General features: G+C 46.8%; 1 protein-coding gene across 7 annotated transcripts; it reads left to right on the top strand.

Annotated features, from left to right (window-relative positions):
- Window positions 1–474: 474 nt before the first annotated feature.
- On the top strand, window positions 475–23,693 carry FHIP1B (FHF complex subunit HOOK interacting protein 1B). 7 transcript variants are annotated; one of them, XR_012497494.2, is made up of 12 exons: window positions 475–587; window positions 9,997–10,325; window positions 10,471–11,109; window positions 11,466–11,624; window positions 11,801–11,887; window positions 12,101–12,268; window positions 15,939–16,018; window positions 16,234–16,439; window positions 16,821–17,600; window positions 20,215–20,416; window positions 20,567–20,729; window positions 23,168–23,693. XR_012497494.2 is itself a non-coding variant. In XM_019755864.3 (12 exons), the coding sequence occupies exons 2-12, from the start codon at window positions 10,188–10,190 to the stop codon at window positions 23,527–23,529; spliced, it is 2,919 nt and encodes a 972-aa protein (XP_019611423.3). In that variant the 5' UTR covers window positions 475–587; window positions 9,997–10,187; the 3' UTR covers window positions 23,530–23,693. The 7 variants fall into 7 exon arrangements, 6 of the variants coding, with proteins under 6 accessions (XP_019611423.3, XP_019611421.3, XP_019611422.3 ...); XM_019755864.3 differs by having other exon boundaries at window positions 16,234–16,397; window positions 20,215–20,393; XM_019755862.3 differs by having other exon boundaries at window positions 20,215–20,393.
- Window positions 23,694–23,726: the final 33 nt, after the last annotated feature.

The raw sequence follows: 23,726 nt of genomic DNA, 5'->3' as shown, positions 1-23,726 counted from the left end.
CCCACGCCCACTCTTCCACTCTAAGCACCTCCCAGGACCCGTGGCCCCGTCCCTTCCCGGCTAGTCTATTTCACTCCCGTCTCTCTCCAACGCCCCCGCCCTCCGGTATTTCCCGGGTTCTTAAACAGTAGTGTCCCTCTATAGGTCCCGCCTTCTGCCCTCTGGTTCGACTTTTCCTCTTCAGGATCCGCCCCTGCCCTGCGGGCCCCCGCCTCCCAAGAGGTCTTCCCCTGTGATACATCGGAGTGGTTCTGAGGGGCGGGGTTTACAGCACGAAGGGGCGGGACCTGGGGAAGAGGCGGTGCTTCTTTCTCTACCGGCCGTCGGCGACCCCGCCCCTACGCTCAGCCGTTGCCAGGATACAGGCATCGACTCTCCTGCTTTGGTTGGGCCCGGCCAATGAGCTGGCACGCCACTGCCCAGTCGTGCGTCGCTGGGTGGTTACGTGTGGTGCGCGGGGGCGCGGGTTGCGTGGGGCGCGGGGCGGGGCGCGGCTGGTGCGCCTGAGAGCGATGGCGGCGGCCTGAGCTCACCTAGTGGCGCCGTGGCGGTCGGGCCTGGTCAGGGTAGGGGTTCCGTGAGTAGCAGTAAGTATGGGCCGGAGAGCCCCGAGAGGCGCGTGAGGGGATGAGGGACGGGGCCACGACGGCCCCAGGTTTGGTGACTACGGGTTATGAGGGGACAGGGTGAGGGGCTAGCATGTGGTGAGGGGTCGGTTTTGAGTGTCTCAGGTGGGAGAGCAGGGTGGGAACCTAAGGGTGAGTGGGCAAACCAGGAGCTGGCTTGTATTGAGGGACTGCGGTGATTTCCGAGGGGCCAAGTGGAAGGGACTTGTGAACACGATTTACCGAGAGCCTGGGGCTCCTGTAGGCAGAAATGAGGGACAGTTCCGGGACCCGAGTGAGGGGGTGAGGCCTGTGCGGGTTGGGGAGAGGAAAGGGCGAAGGCGGGAACATGCAGGCTGGTGGTAAATTGATGAGGGAGTTGAGGGCAGGGCATGGGAGGAAGGACTGAGGGTTGTGAGACTCAGATAAATAAGGGTGAGAGCTTGGTTGGTTCTGAAGCTTCCTTCAGTGGACTGCCCTGCCCAGTGAGAGCGCTAGTTCTAGGTTGAGTAGGACAGCTTGGGTGGAAGTGTTGTGCACTTAGCTCTTCTGCGTCCATGGACTCGACATATATTGGAGGGCAAAAAAAAACAAAAAGTCTTGGGCGATACTATGATAATGAAATAATTTTTGAGGCTTAGTCTTCAACAGAATAGTTACTGGGACCCACGTTCCCTCAGGTTCCTCCTTGGGACAGCAGACTTGAAGATGGTTCCTCTCAGGGCGGTTTTTTGGCTATGACTGCCTGTTTTTGTTTTCTCTCCACCTGCTTCTGGGCAATCTTACTCTCCTGCTGCTCCTCACCTATACTGAGCTGTGGGGCTTTGATGGTTGTTATCTGTATTGGACTAACCACGTTCACTTGCTAATTCTATTTTGGTGGAAATCACATGGTTTGTTACATACAACACTACATTTAGGCTCCCAGACAGGGTGGCTTTGCTCTCATTTTCTTACAGTTAAATTTTCTGAAAAACTACTTAATGGAGGTAAATTTATGTACAGCTCATAAATAAACTGCTCATATTCGAAGTGTATGTGTTTGATGAATTTTGACATATGTTTTCATCTGTGAAATCAATACCACTTTCAAGATACTGAATATTTTTACCACCCCCAAAAGTTTTCTCCTGTCCCTTTGCAATTCATAGCTTCCTCCACCACCTGATATTGGGTTCACTTTGCTAGCATTTTACAGGTCCCTATCTCCCTGCTAACTCACATGCACATGAAAATTTTGAAAGTTCTGGAAAGCTGGATTGGCACTGAGTGACAATGACCACTTTTATACCACTAAATTTTCCTCTTTATTGACAGTGTGCCACAATGCCTAGACAGCTTCCCCAACCTCAAGAAGAGTTAGGCCTTTCCTATCCAGACCATTCTCTGAGAATTAGGGGCAGCCCAAGTTCCCATCCTGTTCCAGAGACTCAGCATCAGAGCCAACTACTTTTCTGTCCCGTGGTATATTTTCATTGCTCCTTTCTGGAGGCCAAACAAGGTTTCATGCTTGTGGAACCCTTGGCAACTTGCCCAGATGGTCAGAATGCTGTGGAACCTTACGTGTATCATGACAGGGTTTAGAGCAGTGATTCCTAAACAGAGGGCCTAGGATGTTGCCAGTCCATGATAAAGTTCATCCATCCAAGGTGGAAGGAGAAAAAGATAACATAAGAAACATGAGTTTTTCATAAGTTTATTCTGTGATTATTATTTCTGTTATTTTGGTGTTTAAATGCTCTCCCACTGATGGAATAATGATGACAGTAGATGATGGGTTTAAAAAATGGTCTTATTTGTTAAAATAAGAAAGAACCCCATTTTTTAATTAAATTATTTCTACTGGCTCATGAAATCCAGAAACTTAGTGATAATGATGTGGCTGTTGTGTTATATTGAGGAAGCATGCATTTATACAATAATTCTATGTAAGTTCTGACATTTGAACAGCATTGTGGTCTACATAGCAATCACAAATTGTACTGGATTTATATAGCTATCTTGTGAAGTAGGCAAGGGCAGGAATTCTTATTTTAAGGATGAGGAATCAAGTTCAGAAGCCAGAGGTCAGATAGTGATAAAGTCTCAAAACAGAACCCAAAATTTGGTCTCCTGAGAGGGAGTGACTTGAGAAAGAAAGTTTGTGAGACAGAGTGAAAGCGATGTGGACTAACACACGCACGTGATGTGTAGGAAGGTTGTGATATCGTGGGGGGCATTATACTGCCAAAAATCATTTTTTATGATTCCTAATCCTTCTGTTTCTAAAAAATTAAAGGTAGTTTGAGGGTGACAGGGATGAGGATTCTGTTTAATATTGTGGCAATGACATAGGAACAGGTACATATATACACGTAATACCTGGATCACATCGTGATAGTGATAGGATGAGTCAAGTCACATGTCAGACTTCTTCGGGACGGTCCAAGTTCTTGGGTATTCTAGAGAAAGCACTGGGTTTGGTAAACTTAACTGTTTGCTGTACTGAACTCTTTGTTGACATAGCAGTGCATTAAGTATCGTGGATTTTGACTTATGGCATATAGCTCAGTGGTATATTTGAGAAGAAACATAGATGAGAGTGATGATGGAGAGATAGAAACACGTTTGGGCCACTGTGTGTAACCATTTAATCCACATCTGCTGTATGCCGGGCAGTCTACCAAGTGCTGGAGGACAGATTCATTCATTCACATATTAATTCATTTATTCATTCAGCAAATACTTCTTCAGCATATAGCCTGCTCTTGTGATGCTCATATTTTATGAGATGAAAAAGACATGGCCTTCTGAGTTCTCAAGGAATTCTCAATCTGGGTGGGAGAGATAGATACGTGAAAAGATAATTTCAGTTTGGAGACTATGAAATATAAAAATCTATCATGATAAGGTAATTACTTCTCTATATCTAGTCTCAATCTCTTCCTATGTTCCATCATATATATTTGGTGATCTACTATATATCTCCACAGGTATCTAAGTATCGCCAAAGTAACATGTCCAAAACAGAACTCATTGTCTTTGCTCTGAAAGCATGCTTTTCCATCTTATGCTGCATCTCAATCCATTCAAGTTTTGAGTGTTATCTTCCATTCTTTCTGTTCCTTCACCTTTTGACTTGAATTAGTCACTAAAATCTTAATACATTTTTTTTGTTATCTCTCTTCATCTCCACTGCTACAGCTTCACTGTTACAGCTTTAGTTTACTTCCTCCTCATCTCTCATCTGGATGTCCCCCCCCCCCCCCCCCCAACAATCTCTTGCCTTCTAACTTGCTCTTTTCTAGTCTGTCCCTAGAATGATCTTTCTAAAAATATAAATCGGATCACGGAACTCCTCTGCTGAAAAACTTTTGGCTCTTTGTATTCTGTAGGACAGCATCCAAATTCTTTAATATGGCATCATTTGGCCTGAACTCACCTCTCCAGCCTCATCTGCTACTCTCTACTCTGTGTTCTAGCTTGAATAAATTGTTCACTGTTTCCTAACAAGCTCAAAATCTTTGTAGTAGCTGCTTCCTCTACGAGGAATGCTTTCTCTTCTCTGCCCAGTGAACTTCCCTCATCTTTAGGATCTAGTTCAGCTTTACCTCCTCTTTGACATTTTCTTTGTCACCCTCATCCAATGGAGTAGAGATAACCACGTGTGACGTGGGGATTCACTGTTGTAAAGGGGAGTCACAGTGTGATTCAGGTTGACATTGTTGAGTTACAAGGGCTCTGCTGGAGTCGGATGAGAGGATTCCCTGTAAGAAACAGGTGGTACTGGGGAGAGGTGAGGGAGTGAGTTGGGACCATTTGTCCCATTTGATAGCCCATTTGTCTATCACATATAGGCTGAGGGACAGACAAGCAGGGAGGAGATGTGTAAGCTAAGCTCCAGGTTGGTAGTCTCCTTTGAGGTGGTTCTTCCCCCACTCCACTTTTTGTATTCCAATGAGGTTTTAATCTGGTCTTTCTATGTTTAGTATGTAGGGTAACAGCCCGTCCGTGCCTCTTGTATCAGTATCAGTCATCTTGTTTCGGGAGAGCTGTTGTAGGGAGAGAAGTGTTAGGACTTTACCAATCTCTTCTTGGAGGTCATTCTGGTCCCTCCCTGTGTGCTGTAAGTGTTGCAGGTGTTTCCCTGCCCCCAGCTCCCTCCCTCGTTTTGCCTCTCCCAGGGCAAAGGTTCAGAAGTGAGGCTGAGCCACTTCCTGCCCTGTGCTTGCTGTTCTGAGGTTGGTGAACACGCTTGCCAAATGTGCCTGGAACGCTATATTTTGGGCCCTAAGATGAATGTCTGACCTTGGCTGTTTGTGGGTCCGAAAGATCATCTTCTTTTTCCCTGTGACTGAACGTGAAGGTAAATCTCAGAAGAGGGGGTATACTTTTTTTCTAGACTTTGCTGTGGAGGAAGGAGCATAGTAATAGGGTGGTGATTCCAGAGTCTTCTTTGTCTCATTCTGAACTTTGCAGGGTTAACAGGGAGTCTAACTAGGTGATAAGGGACACTAAGATATGGTCTTCTCTGATGTATCTGCATTATGCGAACAGGGCCCATTAAGTGCTGGCTTCTGGGTTATGAGGCACTAATTCCAGCATGCCTCTTGTCCTTGAGGTCTTTGAAAAGAGATGGGGTGGGGACAAGGAAAGGCACTAGAGGCCATTCCCCCTTGGGTCCTGAGCAGTGTCCTTTGTTGGTCCAGCAGTGGAGCAGAAGTGGGCATCCCAGGTATATTTGCATGGTAGGTTTGTTAATCTTTGGAATTGTGTTCTAGAAGCTGGAGGCAGTTTGGACATGTTAAGGCCTTAACTTTCTTGAGACTGGATGCTTGGCCTTTCTTGTCTAACCAGGATATGAGTGTGAGGTGGTGAGGATGGACGTGTCAGAGCAAGTTAGATCTTTTTTCTCAGTCAGAGATGAGGGCTCCTTGGTCAAACAGGACCAGGAGAGGGAAGTGGGGAAAGGTAAACGTCATTTATAGAGCACGTGCTTTATGCCTGGAGTGCTACGTAGATTATCTTATTTAATTCTTAAAATAGTAACCACTATTTCATCAAATTTATAGATGAAGAAACTGAGGCTCCAATGTGTGAAGTGATTTATTTAAGGTCACACAGCTGGCAAATGGTGGACTGAGATTCAAGCCTTTGTTTGAGGGACTCTGGAGCTCATGTTTTACCTACTTCGTGTTTCTCTTGATTGACCTTAGGGCCTCTGTTTGTTTTCAGTACTCAAGTGCCATGCGATTGAGACAGTGTTCTGTAAACAATAATACTCTTGTCTCAGTCCGGGTCTTTGCAGGTAGACGATGGCACAAATTGGGTTTGGGAAAAATTTAATAAAGGGATGATATTTACACATAGATGGGCAGAATTTAAGCAATCCAGCAAGGGGTGATGCCGTATCCCAGGGCTAATAACAATGAGAGGGGTAGTAACAGGAGACTTCTTACCAGAATTCTCAGTTGTTCGCTTTGCCTTCTCCAGCCCAGGTCTACCTGGGACCATAAGTATTTGGGCAGATGGATGAGTACCTTTTCCAGTGCATCCCTGCTGCTGATAGCTAGTAGTCTGTGTGACTGTGTTTGATGGTTTGTAGGGAACCATGTGTGAAAGAATGAGCATTCTGTGGCTCTACCACCTTCTCACCCCTTCTTTTCTCCCTGAACCCCACTTTCTTAGGTGAGTGAGGGAGGGAAGGTTGAGGGGGATGATAGTGGTAGATATTAGCTTCCCTCTTTCACATTTCAGATTTACCTGAAGTGGCACCCATCCTTTATTTATTATTGTTGTCCTCCTTTCTTAAAGTGGTATACCTCATTTTTCTGTCAGTTATCCCCATCTTATTTACCCATGATCTGTTGCTTTCTTCAGATTTCTTTTCCTCACTTGGTAAGCACCTTTGAGGCTCTTCCATCCTAAAACAAAACAAAACAAAACAAAACAAAACAAAACAAAACAAAACAAAACAATAAAAACTCTTTTATCTTGACTCCCCACCACTCCTCTCAGCTTCTTTAAACTATTGCCCTATTTTCATCCTTCCCTATATTACGGAATTTCCTGAAATTTCATCTTACTTGTCTTTGGCTCCTAGTCATTCTTTAGCCAATGACTTTCCTAAGTTTATCTAAAACGTGATTGCTAAAACCGACCATTTTCAGTGTTTATTCTACTTAATCTCAGTGTAGACTATACACTATGGGCAAGCTCCAGTTTTTTGAAACGTTTTTTTCCTTGATTTCTAGATTACCACTATATCTTAGATTTCTGCTTCCATTTCTGGCCACCTTTACAGTTTGTTTTTAAGACTCCTCCTCCTTTGCTTTCCTAAATCCTGGTTTTCCCCAGGATGTCACTGTTAGCGCCTTTCATGATCTGCTGATCTCTTTGGATGATTCCATCCACTTCTATTGCTTCATCTACCACTTATGAGCTGGTGACTCCTGGATTTGTATCTGTAGTCTTGATTTCAGTCTTGACCTCATTATAATATTTTTACTTGCTTTCTGGAGTCGTGGTTATCCTACAGGTGTCTCAAAACTTAACGTATCCAAAACTGCACTCATTTTTTTCTTCTGAAACACATTTCCCTTTGTTACATGTTCCTAGTCTGTTAATAGCATTACTTTTTACTGAGTCTCCTGTACTTCATATTAGGGTCTTCTCCTCCGTTCATTTGCCAGGTCTTATTGCTTCTACTTCATGAATAAGTTAAATCTGGAGGCAGATTTTCTGCATTTGCATCCCAGTCTTGGCACTTACTAGCTGCCCAGCTGTGATCATTTATTTAACCTTTCTAGGTTTTGATTTCCTCATATGTAAAATGGAGATAATAGTACATCTGGGGTTTTTATGAGATTTAAATGAGCTACTACATGTAGTGCTTAGGCTAGAGCCTGGCACACAGTAATGTTAGCTGTTATAATTACTTTTAATTCATCATTCAGTTTCACAAGAATTTTTGAATGCCAGGCACTGTTTTGCCAGAGCTTCAAAGAATGAATGATATGGTCACTTTTGTCAAGGAGCTTGCTATTAATGGCAGAAATATTACAAGTGTAAATAATTTCATTATCACATGGGACATGCTAAGATAGAGGTGAATCTCAGATTTATCTTTTCTAATCCTGCTCTTACCACCTTAGTTCATGCCATCCTTTTTTGCGTCCTTTAAAACAGACTATTGAAACAGGTTCTTATAAATTGTCCACTGTCATGTCTGTCTGTCCCCCTTATATTGCTATCTAACTTATTTTTTAAAGGCAAATTTGATCTTGTCATTATCTTGTTTAAAAACCTCTTTTGTCTCCAGGGTGTCAATAGATAAAACCCAAATTCCTTAGCATGATATCCAGTGATATTTATAACCATCAACCATATTTACGCTTCAACTCAATATTGTATCTGTAGTCTGCAAGCCACACTAAACTTGAAACTGTTCTTCAAATTTGTCATAGTGCCATATTTTTGTACGTAGTGTTTTTAACATAGTGTTTCCCTCTGCTTCCCTTTGTACATAGTATTTTGTACATAGTGTTTCCCTCTGCTTTCTTTGTGGCCAGTATCTCATTGTTAAGATTTAAGACAGATACCACTTCCTTCCTGAAATCCTCTTACAGCATCCCAGGCAGAATTAGTTGCTTTCATTCATACCCCCTGCCCCCTGTGACACTTTTGTAAATACCTCTGTTTTTAGTATTTATTGGAGTTTCTGTTTATGCTCCTCCCAGCTGTTTTTATCCATCTTGGTATTTCTAGTGTTTTCGTAGCACAGTGCCGAGTATTTTCATCGGTGGGGATGTACATTGAGTTAATCAGTGCGTGAGTCCAGTCTGCTGTTTAGGACTGACCCCACCCCTTGTAAGACTGTCTCCTCTTCTGTAGAAGGTCTGCTTAAGCGTAGTTGCTATATTCCTTTAGCTGTGAGCTGATGATGGCGAGAGGGTATCTGGGTGGAAGGAGATGCTGGTTACTATAACCCAAGAACAAAGTGTGGGGCTGTTGCCAGGTCTCTGGGTTTCTTCAGCCCTTGTTGAGTATAAAGAGGAAGGACAACTGAACCACACCTTTCCTCTGCAGTTTTGACATTCTTTAGAGACAATACTGCCGAGGGGGTGGTGGGTGTTATGGAGAAGGAACTGTGAGCCAACAACTATTTTGGTGTTTCTTCCGTTTCTTTAGTGAGGGTGTCATGCCACGTCCCCAGGAGTGAGTGTTGCTGTATCTGACAGGAGTGGGGTATATGTGTATGTGGGAATGTGTCCTTGGGAGAATGAAAATTGTTCTGCTCTTTTGGTGGGCTCTGGATTTCTATCTCTTAAGAGTATTCAGGCAGTTAAGGGTCTATTTGTTCATTTCCTGCTGGGTGGATTTCTAGGGAGGGATCTTTGATAGGCAGAACAAAATTTTTTCCTTAACAGTCCCAGTGGGCTGGAGTCAGATCAAGACTGGGTTTCTTGATTATTTGTTCGTTTGTTCATTCATTCATTCACTTAAGCATTCACACCTTCAACAAATATATATTGAGTCTTTAGGCACTGTTCTGGGTACTGGGGATACAACAGTAAATAAAGCAGACAAACCCTGCCCTCAATGAGCTTACATTCTAGTGGGGAAGATAGACACGTAATTTCAGGTAGTAAAAACTGCTAAGAAGAAAGTAGGATTAGAAAGCTAGAAAGTGAAGGTGGGAAGATGTACTATTTAGATAGAATTGTTGAGTAAGGCCTCTCTGAGGAGATGGCATTTGAAAAGCACTGAGTTATACGAGCAGTGTGAAGATCAGAAGAAGAGAATTCCAGGCAGAGGGAATGGGAAGTATTCACACAGGCCTGTATGAGAAAAGTATGAATGAGGAGGAGGATGGTCGGTTACATGGATTAGATTATCTAGGCCAAGGCAGGGATTTGGATTATTACTAGTGTGATAAGAAATAATTGGAGGGTATTCAGCAGAAGACAGATGTAATATAATTTATGTTTTAAAAATATCACTCTGGTTGCTGTGTGGAGAATAGACTCTCAGGGAGGAGAAGACTGGAAGCCTGGCGACCACATTGGAAGCTATTGCAATAGTGAGACATGTTTTGAGGGTATAGATGATAAGAGTTTGCTGATGAACTGGATATTGGAAGTAAGGAAAAGAAGAAATGAGGGTGATACCCAGCTTTTTGGCCTGAGCATGTAGGTAAATGTTGATGTTTATTGAGATGGAGAAGGCTGGGGAGTAATAAGCTTGGTGGTAGAAATGAGTTGTTTTAGACATGGTAAGTTTAAGATGCTGACTCCATTTGTGCACGTGTATGTGGAGTTGGCAGTGGAGTGGTGGTTCTGAGTTCTTCCTGCTGGGGAGTGCAGAGAGGCAAACTTCTGTTGACCTCTTCCATTCTCTCTTTTTGAATTAGATTTGTAAGTCTGGACTGGTCAGTAACCTCTGGGCTTGCCACTCCAGCCTGGTGTGTTTTCTGGCTTCATGGCCAGCTACTGGCTCCTACAGACCGGATGAAGCAGACTGGAAACACAAGTGGAGAAAGCCTCCAGCTGGCAAATTCTCAGAGTGTAGTGCTCTGGCCGCTGGCCCTGTCCAGCCTGCCTAATGGAGAGGATGAACTGGCTGAGCAGACTGGCCTCCCGGGGCGCTGGGCACCGTGTACCTCAAGGGGCCAGTCTGCAGACCCCTGTCATGGCTGACCCTGAGACTTGCCTCATGGTCTTCAAGAATCACTGGTCCCAGGTAGGAGACTATATGCCAAAGGGCCTAGTTTATTGGCTTCTGCAGTCCTCCTAACCAGTCCTCCTAACCTTCTGTGTTCTCTTAGCATCCCATTTAGTTACCTCATCATCTTAGATTCTTTCTGTCTTCTGTCCTGTGTCCCTAGGTGGTGCGAATCCTGGAGCGGCAAGGCCCTCGGGCAGCTCCTGGGGGTGCAGACGATCTCAGTGCTGTGCGCAACCATACTTACCAGATGTTGACACTGCTGGTAGAGGATCGTGCCGTCCCTTTGTCCCCCGCTGCCCCTGGCCCCCTTCTGGAGTTTGCTCTGCGTGAGGATCTGCTAAGCCGTGTGTTGGCATGGCAGCTTCAATGGGATGAGCTTGGGGATGGGGTTGAAGAACGGCGGGCTGAGCAACTGAAACTGTTTGAGATGCTGGTGAGCGAAGCTCGTCAGCCACTGTTGCGGCATGGTCCCGTTCGTGAGGCTCTGCTGACCTTGCTGGATGCCTGCGGCCGCCCTGTGCCCAGTAGCCCAGCACTGGATGAAGGCCTGGTGCTACTTCTCAGCCAGCTGTGTGTGTGTCTGGCCCGGGAGCCTTCATTGCTTGAGTTCTTCCTGCAGCCACCTCCTGAGCCTGGAGCTGCCCCCCGTCTCCTCCTCTTTTCTCGCCTTGTTCCCTTCGTTCATCGAGAGGGCACCCTGGGCCAGCAGGCCCGTGACGCCCTACTCCTGCTTATGGCTCTGTCAGCTGGGAGCCCCACTGTGGGCCGCTACATCGCAGATCACTCTTACTTCTGCCCGGTCAGCACCTCCTGGGATGGGGGATAGGGTCTGGTGTGTGGGTGTGGGCACTGGACAAGAGATGTGGAGGGCTGTGTCCCAGGGCTCTCTCCTCAGGAAGTAGCCCCTGGGGTCTGAAAGCCTGCCTGGAGTTGGGGTGGGGATGAAACATGGGCTTAGGTAGATAGGGCAGGCACTAAGCCTCTTCGTGGGCCAGTGTTCCCAGGGGATGGCCTGGCACCTTGGGTAACTAAATACCTGCTCTGGTAGTAGCTCTTGCCCCTACTCCAATTAAAACTCTGGGTTACTAGCTCCCCTGTTCCCCTTTTTCATAATGTCTGAGCTGTGGGTAACCTATCCTTGGGGACGGCCCCCAGGTGCTGGCTACAGGGCTGAGTGCCCTGTACTCTTCACTGCCTCGAAAGATTGAAGTCCCAGGGGACGACTGGCACTGCCTGCGACGGGAGGACTGGCTGGGGGTGCCAGCCCTTGCACTGTTCATGAGTTCCCTAGAGTTCTGTAATGCAGTCATTCAGGTGGGACTGGGGTTCCTTGGACATTCTGGGGAGATGGGGTGGGAGGTGGTGCATTCCCTGAAGTTCTGCTATTTTGTCATCTTGGGGGTAGGGTACCTGCTTGTTTTGTACCATCTACTCCCTTCCAGACAGTGGTCCTCCTCACAGCCCTCCTCCTCTTTCTCGCACTCCTACAGGTGGCTCACCCTCTGGTGCAGAAGCAGCTGGTTGACTATATCCATAATGGGTTCTTGGTCCCTGTCATGGGCCCTGCCCTGCACAAGGTGAGAGTCGTGGGTGGCAAGGTAGGCTAGGGCATTAGGCTGATGGGTGGTAACTCAGCGCCAAGACCAGTGTGGGAGGCAGTGGGCTACAGCACAGGAAACTCCTCCCTTTTCCCTGTCTGCTCCTTGTTCCGCCTTAGGACCCAGGGAAAATGACTCAGTATATGTGCAGGGAAGCCCTAAGTCTCCAAACTTCCCTTTCCCTTCATCCAGACCTCTGTGGAAGAGATGATCGCCAGCACCGCCTATCTGGAACTTTTCCTACGGAGTATCTCAGAGCCTGCCTTGCTCCGTACCTTCCTGCGATTCCTGCTGTTACACCGGCATGACACCCACACCATCCTTGACACCCTCGTTGCCCGTATTGGCAGCAACTCCCGGGTATGGCCCCTACCTCTGTCCCAGCTTACCTGGGTGAGCCATCTCCTCTCTCTGACCTTTGTTCTGGGAGGGTGGTACTGCCCTTCTTTGGCCTTTGTCTCCAGCAATCACTTCAAAGTTAGGTGGCATTTACTTTCTAGTATTTAATTTTTAACCATTTTGGTACAGATTTTAAACTATTCCCTTGCTTTTATAATATATGACTCTAGTACACTGAGTCATATGTTTCCTTTTCTGGATGACTTTGGCTGCTTATGGCTGTAGGTTTTGCCATTGTGCTATACTTGTAATGTAGCATTGGCCTGAGGAGGTTCTTTTCAGCTACAGTATGTAACGCTCTGTGGCCTGTTGGGGGTAACTCAAGATTACTGTTTCAATTTTTGCGTCTGCTTTGATAGATGATCCAGCTGCCACTGGTATGCTTACTTTTTCTCCCCTTTGGATTTGCTGCATTTGAACTGCTATAACTTGGAGCACCCATCCATCCACCTACCTACTTACATTCCTTCCTTTTACACATTTGTGTTGAATGTTCACTATGTGCCATGCAGTTCTCTGGTACTGAGGATATAATAGTAAACAAGGTAGATACGGTTGCTGATGTCATGCACCTTCCTTTCTAGAGGAGGTAGACAAGCAAACACATTACTGAAATAATAGAAAATTGTGGATGTTATGAAAAAATCAAATAGGGTGCTTATAAAATAATACAGTGACATAATAATGTGTGTCGCTCTCTGAGGCGGTGACATTGAGCTGAGACTTAAAGGTCATGAAGGAGTTAGCCTCTTGACAAGCAAGTGGAAGAGCAGTCTAGACAGAGGCAGCAACATGCAAAGGACAACAAATGGAGAAGAGCTTAATGTGTTTGAGGAAATGAATGACCAGTGTGATCGGAGGTGTAGTGAGCAAGGGGGAGAAGCATATGAGATGAAAGTAGAGAGGTAGGTAGGAGTGAGATTGTGCAGGGCCTTGTAGACCATGGTAAGAAGTTTGGGTTTTAACCAATAAAAATGTATATAATAGGAGTAAATAATTTCCAAGTAATAAAAACCTGAAGTCTTTCTGGGGGAATAAAACATTAATTTAGCTGTGGACTTTATGGCATTTATTCCGGCTCTGGAACCATTTTTGTTTCCTTTTATTACAAATAATTTTAAGTTCCCTGGGTCCTTGTGTTTAAAACAGAAGTTCTTGGATCACTAAGGGTTCTAGAAAACTGTTCTAGATAATTGAGGCACCTGGTAGTAGGATTCTAGGCAGGTGAGTTTCTCAGATAGCTATGTTTTGTATACGTTTGTAGGTGAGGGTTTTGAATAGCTAAGTTAGGGTATATATGAGATAATCAAGACTCACTTTGGTTAGACCAGAGTTTCTGAACCAAGCGTACGCTTCAGAATTTGAAAATGACTACAACAACAGGTTCTAAACTCTGCTTTAGATCTCTTGAATTATACTCTTTGGGAGTAGGCCCATGGCTTGTGTATTTTTAAAAAATCTTCCAAAAAGTAATCATGATACATGCCTTGGGTTAGGAATTACTGGTATAAACCAATAGAGAATAGATGTCAAAGCTTTAAGTTTACAAAGATATCAAAATATTTCTCATTATGCTGAAGTTACAGTGTGGTTTTTCATCTGTTTGACCTCAGGGAATGTCCTGCTCATGTTTCAGGACAGTTGATTTCCTTCTTGGGGTCGATTGTTTATTGTTTATTTTTTTTGTTTCCTGTGTTGGCCTCTATCCATCTTGCTTGTCTTACTGTTATCCCAACTTCTTTGACACTCCCTCGTTGTCTTTAATCTTTAGCATATATTTCTATTAGTCTCACATTTGGTCCTCTGGTCTCAGGAGCCTTTTATGTTGTTGGGGTATTCTTGGTTCCTGGTTCTTTGAAGAACTGGATCTCGTCTGATTTCAGGATGCCTGTGTTAAATGTGCAGATGCTTTCCTTTCCACTGTTTAGTCCCTTTAAGCTTGATTCTGCTGGCCTGACCTTGTAACTTCTGTAGCTTGTCTTTTGTGGCTTAAAGTGAATCATGTTGGCTAGTCAGTCTCTGTGTGCATGACTACCGGTATTAGTTTCCTCTTGCTGTCATAACAAACTACCACAAGCTACCACATACTGACTTAAAGTAACATAAATTTATTATTTTCCAGTTCTGTAGTTCATATGTCTGACACGATCTCACCAGGCTAAAATTAAAGTGGTGGTGAGGCTGCGTTCCTTTCTGGAGGTTCTAGGAGAAGATCCATTTCCTTTCTCATTTGGGTTGTTGGTAGAATTTATTTCATTGCAGTTATAGGACTGAGATTCCAATTTTCTTGCTGGCTGTCAGCTGAGGACCATTCCCAGCTTCTGGTTGCCAACCACATCCTTGCCTTGTGCCTCTTTCTTCCATCCAAAGTCAGTGGTGGATTGAGTCCCTCTGATGTTTCAAATCTCTCTTCCGTCTTTTTTGTTGACCCAGCTGGGAAAGAGTCTCTGCTTGTGTGATTTGATTGGACCCACCTTGATACTTGATAATCCAGGATTATCTTCCCACGTCAAACTCTGTAACCTTAATCATATCTGCAGAGTCCCTTCTGCTATGTAAGGTAAAATATTTACAGATTCTGGAGATTCGGACCTGGACATCTTGGCAGGGCGGTGGTGGGTAGGGTGGGTAGTGGGTATTTTTCTCCCTATCACATAACCTTTCGGTGAGTCTGAATGTTTTCACTGCAAGTTAAAATGATCATTTTGGGTAAACCTAAACATTCATACTATCCAAAATGTGAACTGCTGTGTCATCTGTTTCCCGCCGTGGCTGGCTTTGAATTCTCCCACAGTCATTTAGTAAATGATGAGCACCTAGATTGTGCAGGTCGTGCCCTAGACTAAGCGCCATAATTGTCTTTAGGGAGCTCAAGGTATCTGACATACTTGCAAGTGCAGAGAAAGGGCTGTGGGGATTCAGAAGAGCGGAGGAGAGCTTACATGTTGGTGTCTGTTCTCTTTGTCTCGCTGGAGACAGACCACCCTTCTTCCTTTTCTAAAACAAAGTTTCCCCTGTTCTGGACCCACCTGTTTTTTCCTTTTTCTGTCAGCTGCCCTTGAGCTTTTCTTTATCCTACCTTCTGAGAGAGACACTGGTGTTGGAAAGGTGACTCAGACTCTTGTTCAGAGCCCCGCCCTCTTCCCAGCTGGGATTTTTCCAGGTTCCTTCAGTTTTCTCCTTGGTAGCATTCAGTTACTGTGTTGCTCCAGTCTCTACTGGCAGGCATTCATCTAGTTATCATGTTGCTGTTGTCTCCTGCTAGTCCATTCTTTCTGTCCTAGTACTTCCTAGGGTCTCTTTTCATGGGTATTCATTCCATCTCAGTGCTGCTGGAATCTCTGCTGACCGGTGAATATAGCCAGAGAGCCTGCTAACGTGTGTATGGTCTATAGGAATACACTGAATGTGACACATGGTTCATTCCTAACTGTGAGTAATGAAGTCTTGCTCACAAAGATCATGTGATCATTTATTTAATACTTAAATGTTACGGGCCAGGCCCTGTGCGCGTTGTTCCTCTAGGAGCGGTTGGTTGGACCTGGGGCTGAGGGGGGCTTCCCATTTGGTAAACATCTTGGAGGGTAGAGAGCTCTTATGGTGACTCCCTCCCTCCTCCCCCACCCCCCAGCTCTGCATGGTCTCTCTGAGTCTCTTCAGGACCCTACTGAACCTCAGCTGTGAGGATGTCCTGCTGCAGCTGGTTCTCAGGTACCTGTGGGGGCAGGGCTGAGGGATGGCTGATCCTGGACCCTCAGGGCCGTCAGCGCCTTGTGCATTACTGGGGCGATGGGTTGTCCTGGGTTGCTCACGTGTTTCCTCTTGGAGCCTGGCTTAGCCATATAGTTCCATTGGCCTGATGTTCTCCCAAGCCCTGTCCTTCCTTCCTGATCTGTCCTGTGTCCCTTTTCTGCTGTCTTTCCCAGGTATCTTGTTCCGTGTAACCATGTGATGCTGAGCCAGAAGCCAGCTGTGCGTGACGTGGACCTCTACGGACGAGCAGCGGACAAGTTTCTCTCCCTAATCCCACGCTGTTGTCGGCACCATGCCCCCAGCCCACCCCGTCCAGAGCATGCCTCGTGGGCACGAGGTGGGCCTAGCAGAGAGGCAGGGAGAAGGGAGGACACCACGGGTATGGCCTGGATTCTGGGGGAGCCTAATAAGAAGGGGTGAGGGGAGGGAGGTGGCCGTGAATGGCATTCCATCTTTGGGGAAGTCAATGAGGGGTCTTGCAGGGTGGATCCTTAACGCTACCAAAGAAATTTAGCTTCTAAGCAACGCTGTTCCTCTGCAGTCCTGTCCTCTTCCTATCTCCATGGTTTCTTTGATGGTGGTGGTGAGACAGGGTGGTGGATGAGGAAAAGCTTCATTTAGAGGGTGGAGAGTCAGCTGTATGAATTGGTCCCGTGTTTCTGCTGCCTCCTTGCTTGCTTTCTCAGTCTCCCTAGGTGTCCTATCCCTCCTCCTGGACCTTGACTCTTTAATCCCTTTTATGGTTTTTCCCCCTCTGCAGGCCCTGGAAGCCCAAGTGTTGACTCCTCTTCTGTGGTGACAGTACCCCGGCCCTCTACGCCTTCTCGTCTGGCCCTTTTCCTGCGACAGCAGAGCTTGGGTGGCTCTGAGTCTCCAGCCCCAGCCCCTCGCTCACCAGGGCTTGCTGCATCCCCGGCCTCCAGTCCTGGCCGACGGCCCAGCCCTGCCGAGGAGCCTGGTGAGCTGGAAGACAATTACCTGGAGTATCTGCGTGAGGCGCGCCGTGGTGTGGACCGCTGTGTCCGAGCCTGCCGTACCTGGTCTGCCCCCTATGATGGCGAGCGGCCCCCTCCTGAGCCCAGTCCTGTTGGCTCCCGGACTAAGAAACGCAGCCTCCTGCCTGAGGAAGACAGGGACAATGTGGGGGAAGGGGAAGAGGAGGAGCTGGGGAGTGGGGGACTGGCTGGGGGCGCGGGGGAAGGCCCCAGCCACCTGCCTCCTCCCCAGCTCAATGGGATGCCAGGACCATGGCCTGACGGGGCCAAGAAAGTTCGTCGGGTGCCACAGGAGGAAGCTGCGGAACTGCTAGAGGGCACCTCCGAGGGCATGGCAGGACTAGAGGGCTTTGGGCAGGAGCTCCGGGAACTGGAGGTGGCACTGAGCAATGGGGGGGCTGGCTCAGAGCCCCCACTAGAGCCTCCACTACCTCTTGAGGAGGAGGAGGCCTACGAGAGCTTCACCTGTCCGCCTGAGCCCCCTGGCCCCTTCCTCAGCAGCCCTTTGCGGACTCTCAACCAGCTGCCAAGCCAGCCCTTCACTGGTAAGCTACTTACCCTCGGCCTTCTCCTTTGTGTGCTCTTTGCATGTTTTCAACATGTTTGTTCTGGTCTCGGAGACTTCTTGGCCATGTCATTTCTGTGTACTTGCCTAGCTCCTCATCCATTTTGCTTGGGTTCCTTCCAGATACATATCATGTAATACTTGTGTCTCTTGTGTCTGTGTGTACATCTTCCATGCTTGTGCTGGTTTTAGTATTGACTTGTGTCTGAGCTTTGTATGTCTGTCCTATGTGCATGTTCCTCCTCTTCCCAAGTCTGGCCATTTACTGGGATTTGTGATTAGGATATTGTGCTTAGTGTTTCCTGGTGAATCACAGCAATATACCTGAACCACGTGGAAGACACACCTGCTGTCCTGTGTGAGGCACCTGTAAACCACGCTGTGATACTGTTCCCACCAGTATATCCATCTGGGGCTTAGGCCTCCGGTCAGCTTTTCTGTGGCCCAGGATGAGCTCTTCTGGTGTTCTTCCCCTCCCCAGTCCTTGCCTCCTTTCTGTCAGCCTCTTTGCAGAAAGAGTTAATTTCACGTGTCTCCTGTTCCCTGTCCTCGTATCTTGTTGGCTGCCATGACTGTCCTGTAAGACTTTCTTAAGGATTTATGGTTTATAGTAAGGACTGAAACAGAAAGAGTGAAATACCTCTTTTGGGCAAATGACCAAGTGTGGCTCTGAGTGCCTCACCTGAGTTCTTTCGTCTCTCCAGGACGCCCTTGGAGCTGGACCTGACCTGAGTATCTGGGCTAACTCTCCTTTGTTTTTGTTTGAGAGCCAGTTCTACCCAGCCCAGCCCTCATCTGGTTCTTATCCTTACTCCACACCCTAGTTGGGGGGAAAATAAAACAAAAAACCCCCTCTGGGAAGCAGTGTAGTGCTTTGGACTAGACATAACCTTGAGTAGTGTTCCATTTATGTCACTGATGCATGTAAATCACTTACTGTGATGCTGGTACATTGTGAGAACTAGGCACGTGGCAGCTTTTTATTAGGATTATCATATCTTGGGTGCATGGCAGATATAAGTTGACCAAGGCAACCACCCATCTTTTGGTTGGCTGAGGTCAAGTTGTCATGCCTTGATCAGTACATGTCCTAACTGGGCCTGGGATATGCTGCCTTCTTATTTGCATAGCATCAGGCCTTCTGCTCTGGAGTCATGATGACTCTGTCTTGCAGACTACAGAAAATACATAGTTCCATTTATTTATTCAGCCTTTGCTTTGCTCCTTGCTGCTCAGTACCACTAGAAGGTGGTGTGCAGGTTTTACCACATTCTTGAAGCATTACTTGAAGCTCTGTCCTTTTACTTCTTTGTAAACTCATCTGAGTGTGATGTCAGAGGGGTAGTAGGTTGGGGGAGGAGGGGTTATCACTTTGTGAGGGGTATAAATGTCTAACTATTACATTGTTTTGTACACCCGAAACTTAAAAAAAAAAAAAGTTATGCAAAAACAAACAAAAAAGCTTCTCTGACCTTTTTGAATTTTCTCTTGCAAGAAAGTGCCAGGAAATGAGAGGAACAGAAGGACAAGGTTACGGGGTGTCTTAGGACCCTCTTAAACTAGAGCTGCCTTGGAGTTAAGGCTGGTCATGTGCATCTGGAGTGGAGACCATCCTGGGATCTTTTCCAGGATTCACTGCCTCTTGTCCTTCATTGTTCTTCTGTCTCAATTCACAGTGCAGTTCTTGGGTACAGTCCCTTTGCCCCACAGATTCCTGATTGACAAACTGATGGTTCTGGAGTCCTAGTGCTGGGGATCTGGCTCCGTTGAGGCCGGTTCTCCTCCCTTCTGTTTTCTTCTCCCCCATCAAAGAGCCTGCCCTGAATCGGTTTTCTCTAGCTCTGAAGTAAGCTCTTTCTTCCTATAGCTTCTTATCCACCTTCTTATTTCCAGCTCCTAAACAGAGCTGATTTCTTTGGTCCTCCAAAGATTTCTCCCCCAACGTTCAGTCAGCCCATATAGTCACCTTCTTTGCCTTCATTACACTTTCTTCTTTCTTTCTGACCTGTCTAGAGTTAGCCTCTGTTTTGTGTGCAACCCGAGTCTTCTTTTGGTCCTAATCACTTTCTCTCTTGTTCTTAGTTCTGTGCCTCTTGGATGAAGCTTTTAAAAAAAACTGAGAAATATGTAGTTTATAGCTATTATCGAATACTTATAATTTGCTAGATCTTAGGTTAAATGCTCTATGTCAGTCTCTCTTTGACCTTCTTATTAATAATAACCTTATAAGGTGGGTATATTTTCTTATTTTACCAAGTAGGAAACTAAGCTTGGAGAGTTTTGATTCATCCAATAGCCAGTAAAGGGTAAAACTGAAGTTTGAAACCAGGTCTGTCTGACTCCAGAGCCTACGATCTGGCTCTTCAGCTCAAGTGTGTGTAAAGCTAAAGCTGGCGTCTGAGTTCTTCTGGGTCCATGTGGTGCCTGCCATTCTATCTCCTTCAGAATAGGTGGTCACGGGATATTTAAACATACCTAGAGACTGACATACAAATAATTTTCATCTTGTGGGGGGGTGTCTCTTGTTTTTTTGGGGAGGAATGCGTGCGATGAGCATTGTGTTCAGGCCTGGTATCCTTGTGCCCACCCGCCAGGCCCCTTCATGGCTGTGCTCTTTGCCAAACTCGAGAATATGCTGCAGAACTCCGTCTATGTCAACTTCCTGCTGACGGGGCTGGTGGCCCAGCTGGCCTGTCACCCCCAGCCCCTGCTCCGCTCTTTCCTGCTCAACACCAACATGGTCTTCCAGCCCAGTGTCAAGTCCCTGCTGCAGGTGTGCGATGCATGCATGCATGGGTGCGTCCAGGCTCCATGGTGGGCCAGGCCCGCAGCTGGAGTGGTCCTAGGGCGGGGGGGTGGAGGGAGAGGCTGGGAACAGGCCCCGTGGGACTAGAAAGGACTGTCCGTCTAGAGCCACCCAGAAGTACCATGAAGTTGTGCTTGTAGGTGCTGGGCTCCGTGAAGAATAAGATTGAGAGCTTTGCGGCCTCCCAGGAAGACTTCCCAGCACTGCTCTCCAAAGCCAAGAAGTACCTCATTGCCCGTGGCAAGTTGGACTGGGCCGAGGGCCCTGCAGCAGGACCTGCTCCCCGCCGCTCTGATCCCCTAGGTGAGGCCTACCCCCAGCCCATTCCCTACCCTCTCCAGACAGCTAATTAGCCTAGGTTAATTGGAGTCTTACTGAGGGTGAAGCGTTGTGCTGGGAACTGGGAAGTTGCAGAAAATTGAGTCTCGGTGTTCATCCTCAGGCTTCTGGTCAGAGGATAAACATACTTCTGTCCACTAAGAGCGAAATCAACAGTACCAGCAAAAACTGCTCTAGTAGTTGGGGACAGAGAAGGGGACATAGTCTCTTCTAGGTTGAAGTATTGTTACATCGTGGCAAAGGACATGGCATTTCACATGGGCCTTGAGAGATGGGACTTGGGTAGAAAAAGGAGTTGAAGCAGGGGATTTGGAAGGTGGTAGAATAGTTGGTAGTAAAGCTGGAAAGAATTGAGCGGAGCAGAAGGTTCTCAGAGTAGAAGTTGGGTTGGGTAGAAGTTGTGATCTTTTAGGCAATGAGAAGCCATTAGAGGTTCTTAGATCTGGGAGTGGTGAGATAAGTATTATATATTAATATTAGTTCATGTGCTAGGTAAATTGGAGCTAGGGGAAAATGTAGTCAGAAAGAGCAGGCAGGAAGATTCTGCGGTAATGCAGATGTGACCTGTAAGGCTTGAATTAGAATAGTGGACATAGAAAGGAAGAATTTGAAAAAGTAGAAATAGGATGGGCGTATTGGCAGAATTTGGTGAGTGGTTGTGGGGGTATAAGGAAGAAGGATTAGTTAAATATGACCATGAAGTTTTAAATCCTCATCTTTTATCAACAAATATCTGAGCACTTGCCATATGAGCTAGGCATTGTCTTTGGTCCCGGGAACTCATGGAGGTACAAGATGAGATCTCTGCCTTCAAAGAGCTGATGGTCTAGAGAGAGACTAGAGGAATGTCATAATCGAGGAGCAAGGTTCCAGAGTGATGGGAGTAGTGTGAGCCAGAGCACTGGGGAGGGATTAACTTTGGACAGGAAAAGGTGGTTTTTTCCCCCCCCTTTGAGGCCAATGAGGAGAGATCAAAGGAAATGTACTAAAGAAGTTGTGAGGTGTGGAAGGGAAGGTTAGGGAACTGAAGCCATCCTTTAGTTAATCAAAGTAGGAGGCAAAATAGCTTGAGAGCAGGAGAGCGGGGGGTAAGATGGGGGCTTAAAGAGAAAATGCATGGGTTGGGAAGAGCGTACCAGAAGGGTATCCAGCTGTGAAGACCCAGCGAAGTTCCTTAGCATGAGTTCCTGACAGTCCAGTACTGTGAACTTTCTTGCTTCCACAGTTCTGGTTCTGTGTTCTTTGTGGAGGGCCCAGGGATACAAAGGTAAATGAGACAGAGGCCCAGTCCTTTAGCTCACAGATTAGTGTGTGAGGTAGGTGACATGTAAACAGGGTATTAAAATACAATGTGGTAAGGGCAGGAAAATGGGAAGTCAGTGGAGGGCAAATCAGAAAGTTTCCCAGAGAGGTGGGGATTGTGAAAGTAAGTCAAGGATGAAAACAGTAGGGAGAGCAAAGTTAAGGCAGAGGGGGCTATAGAAGCATTGTAAGAGCCTGGAGGGTTCCGGGAAGAGCAGAAAGGTGTGGATACAAAGGCAGGGTGGGGAGTAGAAAGTTTTGAGAAGAGGTTGGAGAGGGAGGGTGAGCCTGGTTGTGAAGGGTTCTGAATGCCAAATTTAATAGATCTGTGCAGTGTCAGTGCAGCCAGTAATAGAGGTAGAGAATGGGGACTGTATCATGATCTAGAGACTAGATCCCTAGAGTTTAGGCCTTAGGTATTAGACGTAGATCCAGAACCAGGAATCTAGACAGAGAATTAGAGGAGAGAGGGCAGTATTCTAAATGGCTCATCTGACATGAAGTTGTCTGCCCACAACCAGTGGGAGGGTGGTTTGGGTGAATATAAGAGAGAGACTGGTAGGAAGAAGCACAGTGGCACAGGAGAGCAGATCTTGGAGGGATAGTGGAGTATGACAGAAATGATACGTCACTGAACTATGACTGCGTATACAGCCTCTGTGATACTGAAGGAGCAGAGGCTGTGTGGGTCACGTGTTACAGAGGCAATGGGGAGGTGGAAGAGGTTGACTCTAGTTCAGGAGGGTGATAGGAAGCATGAAGTAAGGGCATGTTCTGGACTAGGGAGAAATAGGTTGGTGATGGTAGAATAGTGATCGGAAAGAGGAGTTGTAAGAGAATCCCCCAGGGTGAAGGTGCATGGAGAAGAAAGGGATCTGGCTGGGAATGAAGTGGCCGAAGTGTTGACTGGCTAGGAAGGCTGAGGATGATGGTTTGCTGGGTGGGGAGGCTGGATAGAGAAGAAGGCTGGGCAGGTAGCATTTTGGTGTTCGAGTCCTCATTGAGAAGTCCATGTACCTGGGGAATGGGGTGGGGAAATCTCTCCCAGACGCAGTGAGCTTACCTGACCCCAGCACCTCATGAGCCCCGTTTGTTTGCAGTGAAGAGCCGGAGGCCATCCTTGGGAGAGTTGCTCCTGCGGCATGCACACAGTCCTACCAGGGCCCGGCAGGCGGCACAGGTGGTTCATCAGCCTGCGAGAGATGGCGCAGGACTTGGCCTAGGTGGCGGCTCCCCTGGGACTTCACCTCCTGTTCTGACCCCCCGGGGCGGGGTCCCCGAGCGCCAAGGCGAGGCTCTGCGAGTCAAGAATGCTGTCTACTGTGCAGTCATTTTCCCCGAGTTTCTCAAGGAGTTGGCTGCCATCTCCCAGGCCCATGCTGTCACCTCGCCTTTCTTGTTGGATACTTCAGAAGAGGGATGTGCCCTTCCGGTCTCAGGCTTCGTGCCCCTCAATCCTTAACTTTCCTTCCATGGACAATCAGGGCCTTGAGTGGCCTGGGTTGGGGCCAGGGTACAGGCTCCTTTTTACGTTTGGAGGCAGTGTGGCAAGAGGACTTTTTAATTTATTTCAGATGAATGTTTTATGGAGAACTTGTTGCAATATGTATAAAAGGGAAATCTCTATTCTGTGCTCATTCTTCTTTCCCACCCTTTTTC

The sequence above is a fragment of the Rhinolophus sinicus genome, chromosome 14, assembly GCF_057876585.1.
Source record: "Rhinolophus sinicus isolate RSI-liver-muscle chromosome 14, RSI-T2T, whole genome shotgun sequence".
In the NCBI taxonomy this organism is placed as follows: domain Eukaryota; kingdom Metazoa; phylum Chordata; class Mammalia; order Chiroptera; family Rhinolophidae; genus Rhinolophus; species Rhinolophus sinicus.
This window is presented reverse-complemented; position numbering and strand designations above follow the sequence as displayed.